At 32.5% G+C, this 20,656-nt stretch overlaps 1 protein-coding gene across 1 annotated transcript in view; it reads right to left on the bottom strand.

Moving 5' to 3' along the window:
• The window catches only part of cacna2d2a (calcium channel, voltage-dependent, alpha 2/delta subunit 2a), a 227,959-nt gene that overhangs the window by 199,617 nt on the left and 7,686 nt on the right, over positions 1 to 20,656 (bottom strand). Inside the window, exon 2 of the mRNA XM_051111737.1 lies at positions 15,299 to 15,380. Coding sequence (XP_050967694.1) covers positions 15,299 to 15,380 — 82 coding nt within the window. The remainder of the gene's footprint in view (positions 1 to 15,298; positions 15,381 to 20,656) is intronic.

Genomic DNA, 20,656 nt, shown 5'->3' on the forward strand with positions numbered 1-20,656 from the left:
TTTGTGAGGATTCTAAATAGATTTTTACTAGTAGAAGCAATGCTTTCAAACTTATTTTAATGACATACATAAATGTTGCATAAAAATGGTGCATTTTTATGTTTTTATGATGATGATGATGATTATATGACATAAATGCAGGATGTGCAGGATCTTTTTATTTAAAATATTATTTTTTTGGTAAATAAATAAATAAAAACACTACATTATTTAACACTATTTAACTTCTTAAAAAAATAAAATAAAATAAAATAAAATAAAATAAAATAAAATAAAATAAAATAATAAAATGTGAGTTAATATGAGTTACTGACCATCAATCAAGTAAAGTTACAATCCTATGTACTACACAAATCCCATGTCATTCTGCTATCATGTCGTGTAAAACACATCCACGCTGCTAGTGTTTGCTTAAACCATATGATGAAGAACCCATGTGGCGTTCTCTGTAACACTTCACAGGACTGTGCTAAATGGGGTCATTCAGGAAGCCATGACTAAAAGCTGTTAATTAGAGCAGTAACGTCTCACTGGTTAACACCAACAGAACACACATGCAGGATTTATAGAATAGCAAAAGCTCTGTAATTTGCTGTCGCTTAGTACAGAGAATATATTTTTCCCCAAAGTTTACATTAATGCACTTAGAATGGAAGTGTATGGACATTCTGGTAAAGGCAAAATTGCGCAGCTTGTATTTTTGTTTCTTGAATCAATTCTATGCAAGAATGTGCATTATTTGAGCAATTTTCTGTGGTGGAAATAATGTTCTAGGTCTACAAATTTTAATGGTGTATTTTTAACATCAGATGTAATTATCTTTTTTTTTATAAATATTAAAATATAAAATAAAATACAATAAAATAGCATGCAATTTAACATTAATCCCTGTGCAATGACTCTCCCCATAGACGTCCACAGAAAGTGCATTAGTGTAACCCAATATTTTTACAAACTGAGGATGAAATTAATTTCTGGTAATCCACAACATGCCACAGATGCAGTAGATTTGTGGAGAAATCTCTGTCCTGATGATTGTGCACTTAACCCCATGTTGCTTCACAGCAAATGAACCTGTGTAAAGTTGTACTGCAGGTCGCTGTGAGTATAAAAACAGCTGTTAAATGACAAATAACTAATTACTCCCAGTGACACACAAACACACATACTTCCAAACACACAAACTCTATTATACAGCTCAATCAGAGATTTGCCCGTCATTTTTATCATCTGCTATCTGGGGCAAATCCTATCCAATACAAACAGCTTTATCCCTGCCTGAGACCGGTTCAGCCCACACACACACACACACACACACACACACACACACACACACACACACACACAAACAACATTATCCCTGCCATAACAGACCAGTCCAGCTAGAGATTCATAATTCATCAAGAGCCAAAGCCCTGCAGTTCAGCCCCAAACACAGTCAGAGTTTATACTGTAAAAAATGACAAATCTATAGCACACTACAGTAACACCGCTGAGATCAAACCAGAGTTAGTCACAAGAGAGACTGTATCTGTGAGAGAAAATATAGAGCATAGATGATGGTTGGGTTATTTTACCTTAACCCAGATCTTCAACATATTGCTGCAAATAAATATTATTTTATAATGGCCACTAAAATGCACTGTTTTAATGTCTCTTTATACTCACATAATACTTTGAAACTAATATTTTTAATTATGTATATCATGATTTAATATTATTTAATTTCTAAAACAAAATAATTGTATACATATCACCAAAACCTTCCAATTTGTGAGCTAAATAAATAAACAAATAAAAAATATTATTTAAAATAAAATAAAATAAAATAAAATAATTATGCACATCACCAAACACTTCCATGAAAGCACAAATTGCAAAATAAAATAAAATAAAATAAAATAAAATAAAATACAAACACTTCCACGGAAACACAAATTGCTAAATAAACAAATAAATATTTTAAATATTTAATTTCTATTATATTTTATAATTGTACGTATACCACCAAAACTTTCTATAGAATTTTGTATGTAAGGTAAATAAACAAACAAACAAATGAATGAATATTATTTATATAAAATAAAATAAAGTCAAATAAAATAAAATAAAATTATGCATATCACTGTTCTACATCTACAAACTTATTTTAATGACAAACACTGGGTCAGTTTTACTACGTTTACTTCAGTTATTACATTATTTCACATTATTTATTTAATTTCTGAAAATAATTTACAAACTAATTTCTAAAATAAAATAAAAAAACAACAAAAAGCAATAAAATAAAATAAAGGTGGAAATACTGTTCTAGATCTACAAACTTATTTTAATGACGTAAATAAATACTGCATCTGTTTTACTATATGTTTACATTAGTTACTACATTATTTGATATTATTTATTTAATTTTCAAACAATTTACAAAATATAAAAAAATATTCTAAAATATTCTAAAATAAAATAAAATAAAATAATAGAAGAAAGTATTCACATTACCAAGCTCTTCCACAGAAGCACTAATTGCTGCATTTGGCAAAGTTTGTGAGCTACATGGCATCAAATCTTTAAAAGATATTCAAGACATTCAGTCCGAGACAACTTTAAGATGGTTAAACAACTGGTTATGCATATGATCATCAGGCCATCATCAGCATATCACATTACAAAGTTTATCATTATCATTGTCATTAGCACACAGTTATGTGACCATCATTAGCTTTCTGGTGCCGTCATTAAGACTATCAACATCTTAACTACCATCATTATAATCAGCCTAATTGTCACACAATGATCTTCGGGACTCTCACAATTACTTAACACTCAGTTAGATTAACTGGTTGATCTCTAAAGTCTGATTCTGAAAGGCTGCAAAGTTTGACCTGCAGAGGCTGATTTCAGACGGACTCGTGGTTAGTGCATCATGACATCTATTTTAATTTTGCATCAGCTTTACCATGGTGTCGTTCTATGTCAATGTCACATGATCAAGTTGACACGTTTTAGGACACAGAGGAAGTCAGTTTCCCAATAACATCAACACTGATTACAGAAGCATTCAGATCCTCCTCTTCATGCGACACCTGTGCGTCGTCTCACACCTGAGGCGAGGCGCTGCCTTTACACACACCTGACCGTGTGCATAACTCGTTTGAAGTTTTATCTTGGACAGACGATGCACACATCGGGTCATTTCAATATGAATGCGGGTGTGAAGGGAGACGATGGAGAGCAAGGCAAGACGGGAAATGCGGTTTCACGCAGGGTTCCGCCACACAGGGTTAATGTGGGCTGCCTTTGAAGTCTCAGCTGTGTGTGAAATGAGCTGCTAGTGCCGGCCATCGCCATGCACTCGCACACACACACACGCTCACGCTACACGGTTCTCTCCGTGTCAAGTGCTATGCCACTCACTTAGTTTCTCAAACACAGCTGTACATGTACAAATTTACACATTCCTCTACAGTCACACTCAGTCAGTCACCTGAGTGAATCTCATGAAGAATTTCACAACAACAAAAAAAAAAAAATGCTAATAATATGTGTAACATATATTTAATAAATATTTTAAATATATTATCTTCACAACAGCGTCTTCACTTAAGGAAATTATATATCATTTAAATATATACTAAAACAAAAATATATTATTATTATAGTGTATTAATATTTTTGAGTCAGATTCTATCATAAAATTTGACAGCAGAAAGTAGAAAATGTAATAATATTTTATATGATAAAATGATGAAAAAATTGAAAAAATACTTGAAAAAATAATGATATACAATATTTAAAAAAGCATAAATAAATATATACAAAAAATATAAGACAAATCAAAAGATATATATATATATGTCTCCTGACATTACCAAATAAATTCATTTATATATAAAAAATATATATATTTTAAAAAGTATAAGTAAATATATACAAAAAATGACAGAACAATCTAAAGAAAAAATAATTAAAAAATAATATACATTTAAATAATTAAAATTATAATTTTTTATATATTTTTATTTTATTACGTATTTGAATATATATTATATAAATATATAATAAATACTGTATATAATATAAATATATATTAAATCCTTAAATCATATAAATATATAATATATTCTGACATTACAATTAATTCTAAAATGTGCAGTTTTACATTTTGATTTTAATAATTAAAAATAATAATTTATAATAACCATTATGTCCTGACAGAATTATTTTCATTACTGTATTACAATGAACAAAATGAAGGTGAATTATGAAAATTTGTGTCTTTGAAGTAGAGCCAAGCAAACACCCCCACACACTCTTCACACATCAATCTCACAAATGTGTTTCTGGGAAAGGTCGTGGAAAAGACACAAAACATAACGCACTGTATACTTGCATACAATGCACACACATGCAGACTGCTCCAATGCAGTTAAAAAAAGCAGATAAATCGTTCCTGTGTAGGCTGACAGGAAACCAGGCCGTAGTAAAAGCTCCGGGAGAAGAGCGAACGCAGATAACCTTTATTCTAATTCCTCTCCCATTCATTTATGCATCTGCACTCGTACGGCAGCAAAGAGCGATTCTTTGTCTTGGTCGCATATGTGTGCATATGGGCTGCTCTTTCTCTGACAGTAATGGAAGTGCATGCAACTGTCTGATTTAGCTTTTATAAGCCGGCATACATGTGCAGAGTTCCTAAATGCAATCATTTTTATTGTAGGTACTGCAGGAAGTCTATATGTGTGTGTGTGATAGAGAGATGTTGCAATTGTAATGCCAAAGCACAAATCCCATCAAACAACGAACCCTGGGAGAAGGGCCAGAGGCGCAGATCAGAACCAAAGCCAGCTTTAAGAGTGTGTGCATGCTGGAGAGAGAAAGACAGACCATGAGGAGTGTATCCGAACCGATCCACTGGAGAAACAAGAGTGAATAAACAAATATAAGGGAGAAAGCAAGGAAGAAGAGGTGTGGGCTGGTGTTTCAGAAGGAAGGATGGATAAGCGTTCAGCTTTAGGTGCATAACAATGGATCGAGAGGGCGTTCTAAGATTCCACAAGAAGAAGCAAACACAATAGGAACCTGTGCGCTGATCTGAATTCAGCTGAACGCATCCGCTCTCACATTTCCCAGCATTCCCTGCGAACTGCCGTGTCCTTTTAGTCAGATCGGCAACTTGCCTGCATTTGCTCAGGCTTTAGTTGGGAAAAAGAGAGCTGGGTACAGGTTGACACAAAGAAATGAGAAGAAAATTGGGCCATTGTTAGAAGATGGAAGATGGCAAGAACTGGCAACTGGCAAACACCCACAGCACTCTAGTAACCACCTAGCAATATATAAAATTTAGAAAAAATATATTGTATATTAATAATAATAATAATCATTTTGGTTTTGAGTCTGATTTACTAGTCAGGTCAGAGAAGAAAATGTATAATGTAAAAAAACAGTCAAAATATATTCTATTCTATTTAGTACTGAGGTTTGTAACCACCACAGTTACTGCTGTATGATATTTTCTAGTATGTGTGTGTGTGTGTGTGTGTGTTCAGGAGGAGGAGATAAGATACAGGACTGATGACATCTCCAATAGGGGGTTGGTGAAGGATGAGCGAACAGTGAAAATCATCATTCTACATTATACACACACACCACAGCCAGCGTTCACGTCTTTTGATCTCATTGTACAAGGAAACAAGAGGAAAGGAAATGTATTTTAAGACACAGAGCAAAGTGATACAACCTTAATCTTTCCTCTGCAAGGAAACTGACACATATGAAAGACAGAATGTGCCAATCCACTTTCAAACATCACACAGACCTTCTACAAACACACATGCATAGTGCACAGATGGACACACACAATCTCTTGTTCAAGTGTCGAATTTAACGCCAAATTAAAATGCCACTAGCTATTTTTTCACTATATCTATATCTATAGGATGTACAAAAATAGCTGTACTAAGATAGGAAAAGACTTGCCAAGTAAGCAAAAAAAAGTTCTTGTAAAGCAGCAAAAGAAAAGTTTTCACATGGGATTTTCAGCTTCTGTTCTGTTTAAGTGAAGTGCCACATCAGAGTGTTTTAACTTAGGTGGTTAAATAGATACAAGAAAGAGAAGACCAATCACAATTTAGAACGCAAATGCAAGAAAGGAGACCAGTTGTGACATTATATGCAAATGTTACAATGACATCATCACTGAACATTCTAAACAATGTATTTTGTCAGTTGGGGATTTAAAAGTTACATTTAAAAGTTACATTTCTTGAAGCATAAAATGCATAAAAGTAACATATAGAAAGAAAAAAAAAAACTACAAAAAGTTGGAATGAAGCCTATACATTAAACTGCTCAAATCGAATTAACCACTGAAATTTGCAGAAAATAAATGAACATGATTGAGGAATATCAATATAATGCTGCTGTGTAAAAGCAACACCAAGGCTTCAGTCTGTGAGGGACATGCACTGAAAGCGCAATAATTGGATTTTCAGCCAATACACGATATTGTCTTCACGTAGGGAAATGCAGAGGATTGCCTCTTCCTGTGTCTCTTCAGCTCAGGCCAAAGACAAATCGGTGAAATATAACATTTGTACACGCAGTTTGCTGAAAACCAGAATGCAGAAGTAACAAAACTGTTGCAGAAAAAGTAACATTATGACAGAGGACTCCATTTTAACTGGAAACAATGGTTTAACTTTAAAAATGTCTTAATGATAGGGATGTTTTTTACAAATACGCAGCTTTTGGCTTTAGAAGATGTTAACTGATCCACTGGAATGGTGTGGATTATTTGTAGATTTTGGTGATGTTTCTATCAGCTGTTTGGACTCTCATTCTGACAGCACCCATTCACTGCAGTGGATCCACTGGTGAGCAAGGGATGTAATGCTACATTTCTCAAAATCTGGTTTTGATGAAGAAACAAACTCATCTACATCTTGGATGCCCTGAGGGTGAGTAAATGTGGTAATTTTAATTTTTGGGTGAACTATTCCTTTTAAAGGAACGTTTCAGCTGGTTTTTGAATCTGAGCACACAGTTGTTTTCTTCTAAAGAGGACACACTGTGAGATTACTAGAGTCTCAGGAGAAACATCTTAGAAGCAGGAGATTTAATCTCCATTTGCTCTCTATGTAATCCCATTGCAGTCTAGGCAAAACAAATGAGATATCAAAGAGATCTCATTTGTGATTTTGCATTCCCATGGGTAATGATGTGAATGCCAATGTCAACTAGTTTAGAAAAACCTTAAAGAGGTAGTTCATCCAATTCTGCCATGAGAGTGAGTAAATGATGACAGAATTGTATTTTTTTTATTATGCCTTTAAGACAATCCTAAAGGCACAAATACACAAAGACAGAGAGACAATCCCTGCAAACTGCGGACTCTACATTTAAAGGCATGCTATGCACATTGATAAACACACATATACACACTGATGGGTGAACCTGGTTCACCGGGTTTCCTTTAGGCTTTTATCACCGAAAGACAGAAAAGTGCTCTTGGCGCATTTTAAGTCTATGTGATTTTATTTTCTTTTTGGCTTCAGGCTGCGAGAGACAACAAAACAGTAAAAGAAAAATCTCCTAATATTTTGAGAGGAGGGAGTAGCTTAGATGAGATCATTTCTTATAAGTCACTAGGATGCTGTGTTTTTCCTCTTGAAGTCAACACGAAAAGGCATTGATTTTAATCCTCTAAAAGACTTAAAGTTTTGAATTTAAGTGAATTAAAATGGTCAAAATTATTGTCCTAACACAACATGAATATAACAAAAACGTCAACCAGTGAGATACAGTTAAAAGTTTAATAAATGAAAAAATTTACTGTTTTGAAATAAGTCTACTCTGTTCATCAAGGCTGTATTTATTTGATCAAAAATGCTAATATTACGAAATATTATTACAATTTCTATTTCCCATCTGGATATTATTTAAAATGCAATTTATTCATTTGATACAAGCTGAATTTTCTGCATCATTACTCCAGTCTTCAGTCTCACATGATCCCTCAGAAATCATTCTAATATGCTGACTTGCTGCTCAAGAAATATTTCAGATTATTATCAATGCTGAAATCATTCAGTCAAATTGAATTTCATGTTGACTTCAGTACTAAGTGCAATTAAACCAGAAACATAATTATACCAAACCACCGATCAGCGATTACATCTGCAGTCCCTGATGAAACGCCAACGTCCAGAAATGTGTGTGTGTGTTACTGTGTGAATACATGGGTGTGTTTGAACAATTCATGTATAAAAGATGATTTCAAAGTGCTGTTGTCAGCTGAAGCCTGAAGCAATGATTATAAAGACCACTGAGAACAAACCGCCCACATATACACACACACACCTGCATCGTACGGCTTTACAAATCAAGCCTGTCCAGACAAAAATGTATCTGCTAAATGTAAAGTTCTTCATTCTGCAAACTTCTTAAATTTTTTTGTGTTATTATTTCCTTGGGAGAAATAATAACACAAACCAGTGAATAGTTATCAACAACAAGAGTATAGAGCCATAAAATCAAATGTGTGAGATTACTGGGGTCTTTTTCTCAGGAGAAACATCTGAGACTTAAGATAAAGTGGCAATCATGTTAAATCTTTATCGGCAGGAGGATTTGCCACATGCTAATCAAATCGATGTTGATGTTGCAGCGTCAAGCTATTAGAATCAAGTCAGACTCTCTCTCAAGTTTGCGCTTGTGTTTATAAAACATCAAACTACGTGGGCTAATGTTGTAGACGCTTCAGCCTGGAACATCAGCTGCATTATGGGTAATGAGCTGGAGGCCTAAGATCTTGGTTAACGGCTAATGTATTTTCTTCCCATTCTGAGCGTTTGAGCAAAAAGAAGAACACAAATGGCGCTTATCATGTGAAATACATAGGAGACTCAAGTTTCACATTAGCACATTCCTACACTGATAAAATAAAAAATTAAACAGAAACAACGTTCACTGAAATGTAGCATCACTTGCTCACCAATGGATTCTCTGCGGTGAATGGGTGCCATCTTAAAAACATCACAATAATCCACAAGCAATCCACACCATTCCACTCTCTTGTGAAGAGAAAATGTTCATTTTTTGGTTAACTATTCCATTCAGGTCTGATATATAGTTGTTTTCAGTGTTATGACATGAAATATGCGACCCTGGACCACAAAACCAGTCTTATGTTGCACGGGTATATTTGTAGCAATAGCCAAAAATACATTGGATGGGTCGAATTTATCGATTTTTCTTTTATGCCAAAAATCATTAGGATATTAAGTAAAGATCATGTTCCATGAAGATATTTTGTATAATTCCCACTGTAAATATATCAAAACTTATTTTTTGGTTAGTAATATGCATTGCTATGAACTTTATTTGGACAACTTTAAAGGCGATTTTCTCAGTATTTAGATTTTTTTGCACCATCAGATTCCAGATTTTCAAACAGTTGTATCTCGGCCAAATATTGTCCTTTCCTTCCAATTATTGGCTTATTTATTTAGCTTTCAGATGATGTATAAATCTCAGTTTTGAGAAATGTACACTTATGACTGCTTTTGTGGTCCAGGGTCACATATATCAAATGAAATCATTACATAATGTGATAAAACAAATCATTCCGACTGCAGACTTGTGGCTTGTGCTGTATTTCTTTAGGGGGCATCAGTAGCAGTTCCAGTATTATTAGCTGTGACCCGTCAGATTGAATTATGCATGGTCTCCAGCAGAAAGCAGGCAGAGATCAAAGGTCACGGAGGGCAGTTTTCTAGCGTCGCTCTCAACAGTTCACATTACTCCAATATGATTCCTGACTTCATCCTAATTAAGTCATTCAAAACACTAGCTGCTGGCTGCAGGATAAAGAGAAGGAGTGACATCATATCCTGTCTCAGAAAGCTTGGATTAGTCTTTTTACATTTCGATTTATCCATTACATATTTCAACTATTCTTCTAATCATCAATCTGCTACTTTGAAACAATCTTTATTGTATAAAGCGCTATATAACAAGGTGACTAGTATACATTTTCAGTGGTTCACACGGTTCACTTGACAATGCATCTAAATGCAGCGCTCATGGCATGATAAAAAAAAGATCACAACTGTAAAAAGCAGTCATCTAATGCACATTTGTACAGAAAAAAAAAATAAATAAATAAATAAAAAACAGCTAAGAATGCATCATGAATAAAGTTGCTAGTTCTCTTCATCACACTCATTAAAATCATTGATTAACAGTTACAATGCATACTGCAATCATGAACCGTAAGCGTAACATGCTAGGTTCATAATATATATTACGCATATTTTGACATATCATTCAAACATGCACCTATCAATTAATATCATCAAACTGTTTTATGTAGAAATGCAAACAATAATCTAAATCTCTTTGTTTATCCTTGTTATCCTAACATAAAAAGACTACATATGAACATTTAATAAATCTAACAAAATTTTGTGAGGTTTACGCTTAAATCAAGAAACAAATGCACTAAAAATACAAATTTAATTCAAGATATTCATGATATACAAGTCAAGTAAATTAAATTTCAAGCAAATTGATTTTGTTTTAAAGATTTTTAGATCAGGGTTATTATAGTTAACTAAAACTAAAAGCATAATAACAAATAAAATAAACGTTAACTGAAAGCAAATGTAATAAAATATTCAATATTTTATTTTAGCTAGGCAACATTTCTAATTTCCACATAGTAAAACTTGAATTTAAAGATTAAAATTAATACAAATGAAGTACACATTTTTAGATGAATTATAAAAATGACAAAAGTACACAACAAAATTTTTAAAGTTTTAAAATTAATATGAAAACAGAAAATATAAATACAAAAAAGATATTGTAACTGAAAAACAAAGCAAAAATACACATTTTTGGTGTTTCCAACAGACTTTGGATAAATAATTTTACATAATGTTAATGTTACACTACAGTGGTGTATACATATAATTACTGTGTATGCATAGTTATTCAATAACAAAATGTTATAGTATAACACATAAAATTAACTGGACTCAATTAGATATATGTGGCCCTGGACCACAAAACCAAAAAAATTTTGATAAATAAATAAGCTTTCCATTGATGTATGGTTTGTTAGGATAGGACAATATTTGGTACAGATACAACTATTTGAATATCTGGAATCTGAGAGTGCCAAAAAAAAAAAAAATCAAAATATTGAGAAAATCGCCTTTAAAGTTGTCCAAATAAAGTTCTTAGCAATGCATATTACTAATCAAAAATGAAGTTTTGATATATTTATTTTAAGAAATGTACAAATATCTTCACGGAACATGATCTTAATATCCTAATGATTTTTGGCATAAAAGAAAAATCGATCAGTTTGATCCAATATATTTTTGGCTATTGCCACAAACATACACGTGCTACTTACGACTGCTTTTGTGGTCCAGGGTCACATATGTTAGAGTAGCTGTGCAGCATGTCAAAAAAACATCCATCAAAGTACCAGCTTTGATTATTAACATGCAAATTAGTTTGGCTGTGTTGTGATGCACTGCTCACTTTCAGTACAGACAGTATGTTAAACACTATTCTTCTTGTAAGCGCTGGTATTTTTACTTCAGGACAAGCAAATCTAGTTCATACTTGTATCTGAATCAGAGAACAGCCTGCATTCAGCAGGACTTTCTAAACCTTTTCTTGACTCAGTGTCTATTTCTGTCTCTTACACAAAACACATAACAGTCCAGGTGTCCAAGCACCCAACAAACACACACAGCTGGCTTCAGAGAAAAAAAAAGAATTAAACAAGAAAGAGATAAACTTAGGACAAGGCATAAAATATGCAGATGTCTGGCCCAACATGAGCTGTCATAACCTTGAAGAGGAGCCCAGAAACATCCACACGAGTGTGTTCTATTTATAGCTGCGCTACTGAACTAAGTGTAGTTTGTTAGGGAGTGTGTGTGGGAGTAAAGCTGTACGACTGCTTATCTAACATCACTGACTAAAGACACAGAGAAGGACGGAAATAGAAACAGAGAGAGAAAGAAAAGGAGCAGCGCTTTCAACGTCCGTTCTATTTAATTTCAAGAAGCCGGGTAAATCAGGATGGAAGTGATGCAACTGAAAGGATGTTCATGTGTCTCAGGGGTTCCCAAACTGTTTTTGTCAGATGGATCTCTTTAATCTAAATTATTCAGTTGGAAAAATGTTAGCTTCCCAGGACATACACAGTAAAAATGTTTAGTCAAGGAAAACAAAATGTGGTTTGTATGGTAACATCTAAATTAGTTGGTTTTATTTGAGTCGAAAATACTGAGACTGAATCAACTTGATGACAATATTTTAAACTAGTGTTTTTCAAATCAGGTTACTCTCTCAAATAACCAGGAGGTCAGTGGAATATTTCTGGATTGTAAACAAAAATCTCACTGTAAAACTAATAGTCTGTTTCCAGCCGGGGCTCACATTCTTTCTTTATTTTCATAGATATTTCAACAAAAATAGCAAGAGATTCATGATTATCAAGAGATTCAAATTATTTGTTAATATTATATATTTATTTACTTGCATATTAATAGTATACACTTATAAACATTATTTTTAAAGGCTTTATTATATATCTATATCTATATACAGTGCTCTCCACTAATATTGGCACCCTTGGTAAATATGAGCTAAGGTGGCTGTGAAAATAAATCTGCATTGTTTATCCTTTTGATATCCTTTGATATTCATTCAAAAAATTTCACAAAATTCTAACCTATCATTGAAGTACAAGACTCATAAGTGGGGGGAAAATTTTCAGTTAACACAACCTCTAACATATATATATTATATTACACACACACACACACACACACACACACACACATACATACACGCACAAACACATATCAATTTATACCAAATTAGTTTAAATTAATTGTACATTTATATTAATTTTATTTATTTTGGTTAATTTTTCTTAAATTAAAGGTTAAATTTGGTTAAATTGTTACACTCAGTGTAAATTATAATCTAAATAAATAAATACAAAAAATAAATTGTCATGGTTTCAGAACATTTAAATATTATTAAATATCAACCAAAAAAAAATAAAAAAATGAAATGTTAATTTTAGAAACTCAAAATCATGAATTACAATTACAAAGTATAAACCCATGTCATGTGTTGTGAAAGTATACTTTTTATTTTTCCATAGATTTTTTAAGTTTTCATAAGTTTCAAACCAAACTAACCAGCTCCCAGAAAAAGCATTTAATTTTTTTTAAAAATAAAAAATAAATAAACCTGATCAAAAGAGGTAAATAAAAGGTCAATCATCTGTAAAATAAAACACTCAGCAAAGACATTTATTTATTCATTTTGTATTTTATTATTTATAGATTTATTTATTTTTTGCATTACTAAACTTTTCATTTATTTTCATTTTTAAAAGGAACAAAATTCCAGTTGTAAATCTCAAAGTTCTGGATGCCACACAATATATTCATATTCAGTCAAACAGGTGAAGATCAGCTGATACTGATCATTTCAAAATGATCAAATGTCATCAGATTCTATCACTAGTCCTAACCATGTTTACTGAGTTTATCTAACCAGAGGTCTGAATAACATCTGCTATCTGATATTTCGTCATGGTTAAGTATTAGTGTTCAGCTTGCATTGAGATCTTTCTGATTCGTTCTTTCTCCGTTTCTCCAAATATTTTCAACTCACCTGCTTGCAATTTTTCAAGCAATATGCATTCAAGATTGTCGCACACTAAATGCAGCAAGTCCGTTCTATTTACTTTCCCTAAAATAACTTTGAGAAGCAAAAAAATGCTTAGAATTCATTTGCAAGACTTTTTTTTTACAGAAAGGGTGGGAAAAGAATATCAGAATAAACTGGGCATGAAGAGGAAAGAGAGAGTGACGAAGGAAAGCAATCTTGTTAGCGGGCCGCCGTAGCCCAGGGAAGATTTCTATCAGATGCACATATAGGGAGAGGCATCCATTTAGAAAATGGCTTTTTCTGCACATGCTGGGCCATTTAGCACTCCCTGTGACGACTCCTGTTTGGGCCGGAGATAAATGCGCTTTCACAGACTCACTGCACACACACACAGACACACACACACACACACACACACCCAGACCACAGACTCAGCAACCTCTAGCTACTGAGAGTGCAAACACAGACTTGCATGCATTCAGTATCCCAAACTGATTTTCTAAACGACACACACACACACACATACGGATGGACAAATTAAAATATATTTTGCCCTCGCAAAAAAAACTGAGAATGTTTAGCCTCCCTATCAGTTACTCTGCTGTGTATGCCAGCAGAATATATTTAATGCTAACAAACAAAAACTGCCAGAGCTTGAAAACAGAAATAGCCTGAGATGCGATTTACTTGAAATAATTTCTCACATATTACTAATATTTTTATTATTATTAAGTTGTTATTATTATTATTATTATTATTATTATTTGTATTTCAGACAGTGATAATGATAAAACAATTCAAATTTTTTATATTATTATTATATTATATTCTTCTTTTCGCTCAAAAAACAGCAAAATCATTAAAAACAAAAACTAATAAAACTAATACAAAAAGTAAATTAAAATAAACATTTTATGATCTCAGAATTTTATATAATTTATTTAAATTATATTAAAAATTATTATATTATAAAAATTTTTTTTTAAAAACATCACATTTATTACAATTTATTAAATTTATTTATTTTTTTTTTTTTTTTTTTCATTTTTACAGTATATATTATTTTTAGCCCATATTCTAATTTGTAAAAAAACAACAACAATGCATTTCCTGGTCTCAGACTATTTAAATATTACCTAATTATTTCTCACAATTTCACAAATAATACAGAAGACACATTTAACAATTGAAACATACATGTGAAATACTGTATACAAAACAAAATATATAGTACTTCAGGCTTTCAGAAACTGTGAAGACAGATTATTGCTTAGTGCTCAAGACTGTGTGACCGCTGTCAACAGAAAAAGATTGTTATGAAATGTCACTACTGAAACGACCACAAAAAAACTGCTATTACTGTAATCATCTTACCCAAGCACTGTTATCATAACATCAGAAACAAGTTACAGCTTCTTCCTAAGGCACCACAACAAAGGTAAATAATACAGCCTGATTATTATGGTCGCTTTTACACTGATGTACTGAAAAGAAGAGCCTTTGGCCTAAAGCTCTGAAACTACATGATATTTTTCCATCTAGCACAGCAGTACAGTGTAAAACAAGTTAAAAATGTTCAACTTACTCCTTTCATTTGCTGGACTCCAGTGACAAGCTGCAGCACCTTCTCCAGTTCCTTCTCTATGCGACCTGCCCAGTGCATCATCCTGTTAGACACAGAAAGCACAGGTTAACAGCAATGCAAGTTTGTAATAATTACCATCACATAATGGCTAAATGTCTTATATAGTAAGCAGCAACAGAATTTTGTGCTTCGTACAATACAGCACCAGCATATATGAGATTAATGAAGCCACTTATTTTTTCCAACTGTCCAGGAGTTAACAAGGGACAAAATAAAATAAAATAAAATAAACACGGCAAAAATAAGAATCATCTTTTTTTTTTTTTAATAAAATAAAAATAATAAAATAAAATAAACACAACGACAATAAGAATCATGAAATAAAATATAAATTAGAATAAAATAAATAAAAAATTAAATTAAATTAAATTAAATTAAATTAAATTAAATTAAAATTAAATACAGCACTGAAAATGTTTGCATTAAAGATATTATAAATTAGGACAGTCAAAGACAAAAAGCCAAAGACATTAAAACAAAACAAATAGCAAAACAGTATTTTCAGACAAACTGCTGGAGTTTTAGGCGTTATTAGAATTTAACAGTGATTCTGTTACAGAAAACTGACAGTCTGTTTCATTCATATTACGATTAATGATGTTTTTATTTTGACTATGACCTTGTCACCTTGTATGTTTCAGGAGCCATCAGTCTTACATTTTTACTGAATTTCCGAGGTGTAAATGTTTTTTAGTAGTAAAGGCTTCCAAATTACAATGATAAAGATTTCAGTGAAATCCAAATTGAAGTTGCATTGCTCTTAGTGCATGTCCATTAGCTTTTAGGTCATCTAATGCACTTCATCTTCTTGTTTTAAGAGGTAATATGTCAACACATTAAATAAAACCGCGCTCACCGGGTCATTTCATTGGGTCTTATATTTAAATTATTCCAGTGAGCGATCTGCAAACGGACTATATTACCGCTCTATATTCATATACTGGTTTTACAGACAGTGTGACATTTCATAAAAAGCGTAATATCTACTAGAGCACATCTGCAGTCATGAGGTGTTTTAACATTCAGTGTTCGGGAAACTGATGGAGAACATTACAGGGGAATTTCAGCAGTGTCACACAAACCCTATAACAGTTTTATCTGCTCGAGCCTAATGGTCAGAGATTTGCAACCACGGCCCGGGGTCAGAAATAACCCTTATCTGTGTTACACAGCCTGAGAATAGCCCCAAAAGAAATGCTGCATGCGTGTGTGTGTGTGTTTCTGACTGAGCAGTCTTATTTACTTGATAAGAATGACTGAACCCAGCTATTCTATTAACATTTAATAATATAATGTGTTTAAAAATAAATATATTATTTCTTAAGAGTGCGCATTCCCTGTGAATTTTTCTGTTTTTCCCCATACACTGGCTTCTAGTTGAACTCCAGAAACCGGATTGTGAACGAATCACTCTGTAAACTGAATCAACTGATTCACTATAAAGACTCAAACAATTCATTCGCCAAACAGCTGTTGCTTCTTCTTTTATGAATGAATGAATTGTGGTTTGTCATTACAAAAAAAGTTATTGTGTGACTTTACTTTACTGAACTACTTTTACAATACTGTTAGGTGGGGTTTTTCTGTAGCTTAAAAAGGAAAAAAAAAAACATTACATAAAAAATACATAAAATTTATTAAAAATAATTTAATTTAATAAAAATAAAATAAAATAAAAATTCAATGGCAGTGCTTATTCTTCCCAACTATGAAAGAGTTGTCAAGGTAGTAAAAAGAAGTGAATACAAAAAAATAAATAAAAGGAATTAAATTAAATGAAATAAAAATGGAATGACACCAACTGTACAGGAGTTGAAAAGGTGAATAAAATAAAATACATTTTTGTTTTATTTTATAAAGTAAGTAAAAGTTAATTTTATTTTGTAGTTTGCTTTCCACCATCACTGTTAAAATAAAATAAAATAAAATAAAATAAATGTACTGGCTAAAAGTTTGTATTTCACCATCACTGTTAAAAATAAAATAGAATAAAATAAATAAATGTACTTGCTAAAAGTTTGTATTTCAGCATCACTGTTAAACAAAATAATAAAATAAAATAAAATAAAATAAATGTACTGGCTAAAAGTTTTTTATTCCACCATGACTGTTAAAAATTAAATTAAATTAAATTAAATTACATTTAAAAAATAATAAAATAAAATAAAATAAAATAAAATAAAATAAAATAAAATAAAATAAAATAAAATAAAAATGTACTGGTGAAGTTTGTATATTTTACCATCACTGTTTAAAAAAACGATACATATAATCAAAATAATAATACAAAGGAATTCTCTGTATGAATTTTTTTGCAATTGTGTGATTATTGTGCTAAAAGTATGCTATTTGAGATCCAGCAAATAAATAGCATTGTCGCTGTTATCATTAATTATGTGTCATACCATCAAAGATAGAAATTAGAAAAAAAACAAAGGCAATTAATCAAAACAGATGGACAAAACAGTATTTTCAGACACGCAGCACGACTTTTATGAGTTATTAGTATTTGAGAGTGACTTTATATCAGAAAACTGACTGTTTCATACTCCAGGGGTGACTATTTTGTACAATGAGTACAATTTGTACAATTAACATCAAGGCTTTTATTTGGATTGTGACCTTGTGACCTTGAATGTCCCAGGATGAGAAAGAACAGCATACAGGTTTGCAAAGACATTTGCATGAGTACATAATGACAGGATCTTTATTTTGAGGTGAGCTGTCACTTTAAGAAAGTAAACAGGCTCAGTTTGGATTCATCTTGACTTTAATCACTACCCTTCCAAACTCTCATCTGCTCTTTCTCTCTCTCTGGCAATGAGCTGCTCGCCTGTTGGCAGGTAAGAGTGGATGTTTAAGGAGCCGGATGATAAAGAAAGGCCGGTTCTGACAGAAGTGCCTCCCTAAGCAGCAACAACACTCGCTAACTGGGCCAAACCCGAATGAAGCGATCAAACGTCCACAGATCAGAGCTGTATATCTTCCTGCAGCTCCTAAAGCTCTTAACACAATGAGATTCAGCAGAAGAGAGATGGATAGAGGGTGGAAGGTATGAAAATGCTGTCTTAGGCCAGGAACGTTCTGTACGCGAGTACACAAACACAGACGTAAATGAGCTCAGGCGACTACACTGCAAGACTACAGCTTGTTGTATGTACTTATAGGGATAGTGGGGCTTAAAATGACATTTCTGTCATCATTTAGTCATGTTCTAAGCTTTCTTTCTGTCATGAAACACATAAAACATACTGTTGTTTTAAACTGCCCTATATGAAAAAACATGACACTGACGTAACAGTAGTGCGCAGTCATATAATACCTTTGCTTGAGGAATAGACTGAAATTTACAGTGTTATTCACTGAATGATATAGTCACCATTCATTTTCAACAAAACAACACTTTTAATTGTAGCATTTCAATACTAAAAATAAAATTTAAATTTAAATTATAAAATGTAAATGAATTAAATAAAATGCATTTAAAGACAGGAATGGCAGAGCTTGTTCTTTCCAACTGTGCACAACCTGAAAAGAAGGCAAAAAGTAGTAAATAAATAAAAGGAATATTAAATTAAATTAAATTAAATAAAAAAGGAATGACAGAAACTGTCCAGGAGTTGAAACGTGCATATATTTTTTAATAAAATAAAATAAAATAAAATAAATGCATTCAAAAAAAAAAAAAAAAAAAAACAGTGATGGTGATGGTGAGTGTTTTTTCCAGCAGTTGAAAAATGCAATACAAAATTCTAAATAAAATAAAATAAAATAAAATAAAATAAAATAAAATAAAATAACATAAAATAAATATAACTAAGGAGAAAATTTTTATTCAAACCAAAAAAAATCTTTTTTGGGTAATCTTGGGTAGTCATTTTTCATTTTATTTTATCATGACTTAAACTTGTAAAAAAAATACCTTTAAGGGTATTGTACTGTATCTACACAAATAAGTGAAATAACAAGAGCAGTCATTCCAGTGGAAACAGACCAATTAAAAGATGCAAAAAGCAAGCAAGCAAGTTTATGAAGAAAAACAAATATCGTTGTTGTTTTAACAAAGACACAAAAATAACTCTGCAACATGAAATTAAATATATATAATAGTATATATAATAGCTAAATTGTGCAATTATCTTATAAACTGCTGTCTTCACTTTTGGGACCAATCAGTGATGCATCAAATCAAGTACAGACAAACTATTAACATACTAGAGTACAGACGAGTTCAGACCTAAGATGAAAGATAATGGATGCCCACATAAGCAAAAGCACACCCACCTATGAATGGGCTGACTGTTCTAATACACACATGCACATATTCACACTAAAAGCTTTAGGGGCTTTTAGCACCTACATCTCAATGTACACTAAGCTGGGTAAAAAGCACTAAGAAACATCGACTGGAACCAAACTAATGGCATGCATAAACACAGTCGTAACTTCATTCAGTGCTGAGTAAACCTTAAAACACCCCCAAATAGTCCAGTGCTTTCAGCGCACTGATTTCAGATATTTACGCTCTCTATTACAGCTGTTTCACTGCAAATCCAAAGACGCCTGTAACAGCGCGACCCTCTCCCGTCTATCTCCACCATCAGCCGAGCAACATGGTCATTTGTCATTTAATGATAGCACAGAAAAAGAAATGTCAACGGGAAATGTCAGCTTCATCTGAATGACAAGGATGGGAAGATCAGCAGGAGAATGAGTCACAACGGCAACAAAGAAAACAGACTTCTCCACAAATCCACAACTGCCATCTAATGCGGTTAAAGCACTGCTTTTCTCATATGCAAGTGACGACTCACCCTGTTTTGTAAGATATAGGGTTTACAAAAAAGCACATGCAGCGCACAAATATTTTATTTCCTCTAGAGTGCCAAACATCACATAATGAACTACTTTTTTTCTCTCATTTTTTGAAGAAAATGTATCAAGTGCTTGCCTATGTCAAACTCACCACCATGATGCGTGAGTTGGCCTGAAAACTATACTTTTGGTAATACATTGCAGAGGTGTTCTGAGTGTTTTTTAAGGTGTTCTAAGTGTGTTCTAAGGTGCTCTGAGGGTTTCTGAAGACATTTTTAAGGTGTTCTAAATGTTTCATAACACTGAACATGTTTTTCCATTCCAATGTACTACTTTTTCTTTGTTTTGATATGTAAACGCGCTGTGACAGACGTGTATGACCATTGCGTCTTTTGTAGCGTCTCGCACGAGCGCTTTTTAAGATGCCATGTCAAGTTAAAAGAATTTTAACTTTTACATGCAGCACCGCTCATCAATGTCAGT

This window comes from Labeo rohita, chromosome 6 (assembly GCF_022985175.1).
Source record: "Labeo rohita strain BAU-BD-2019 chromosome 6, IGBB_LRoh.1.0, whole genome shotgun sequence".
Lineage (NCBI taxonomy): Eukaryota > Metazoa > Chordata > Actinopteri > Cypriniformes > Cyprinidae > Labeo > Labeo rohita.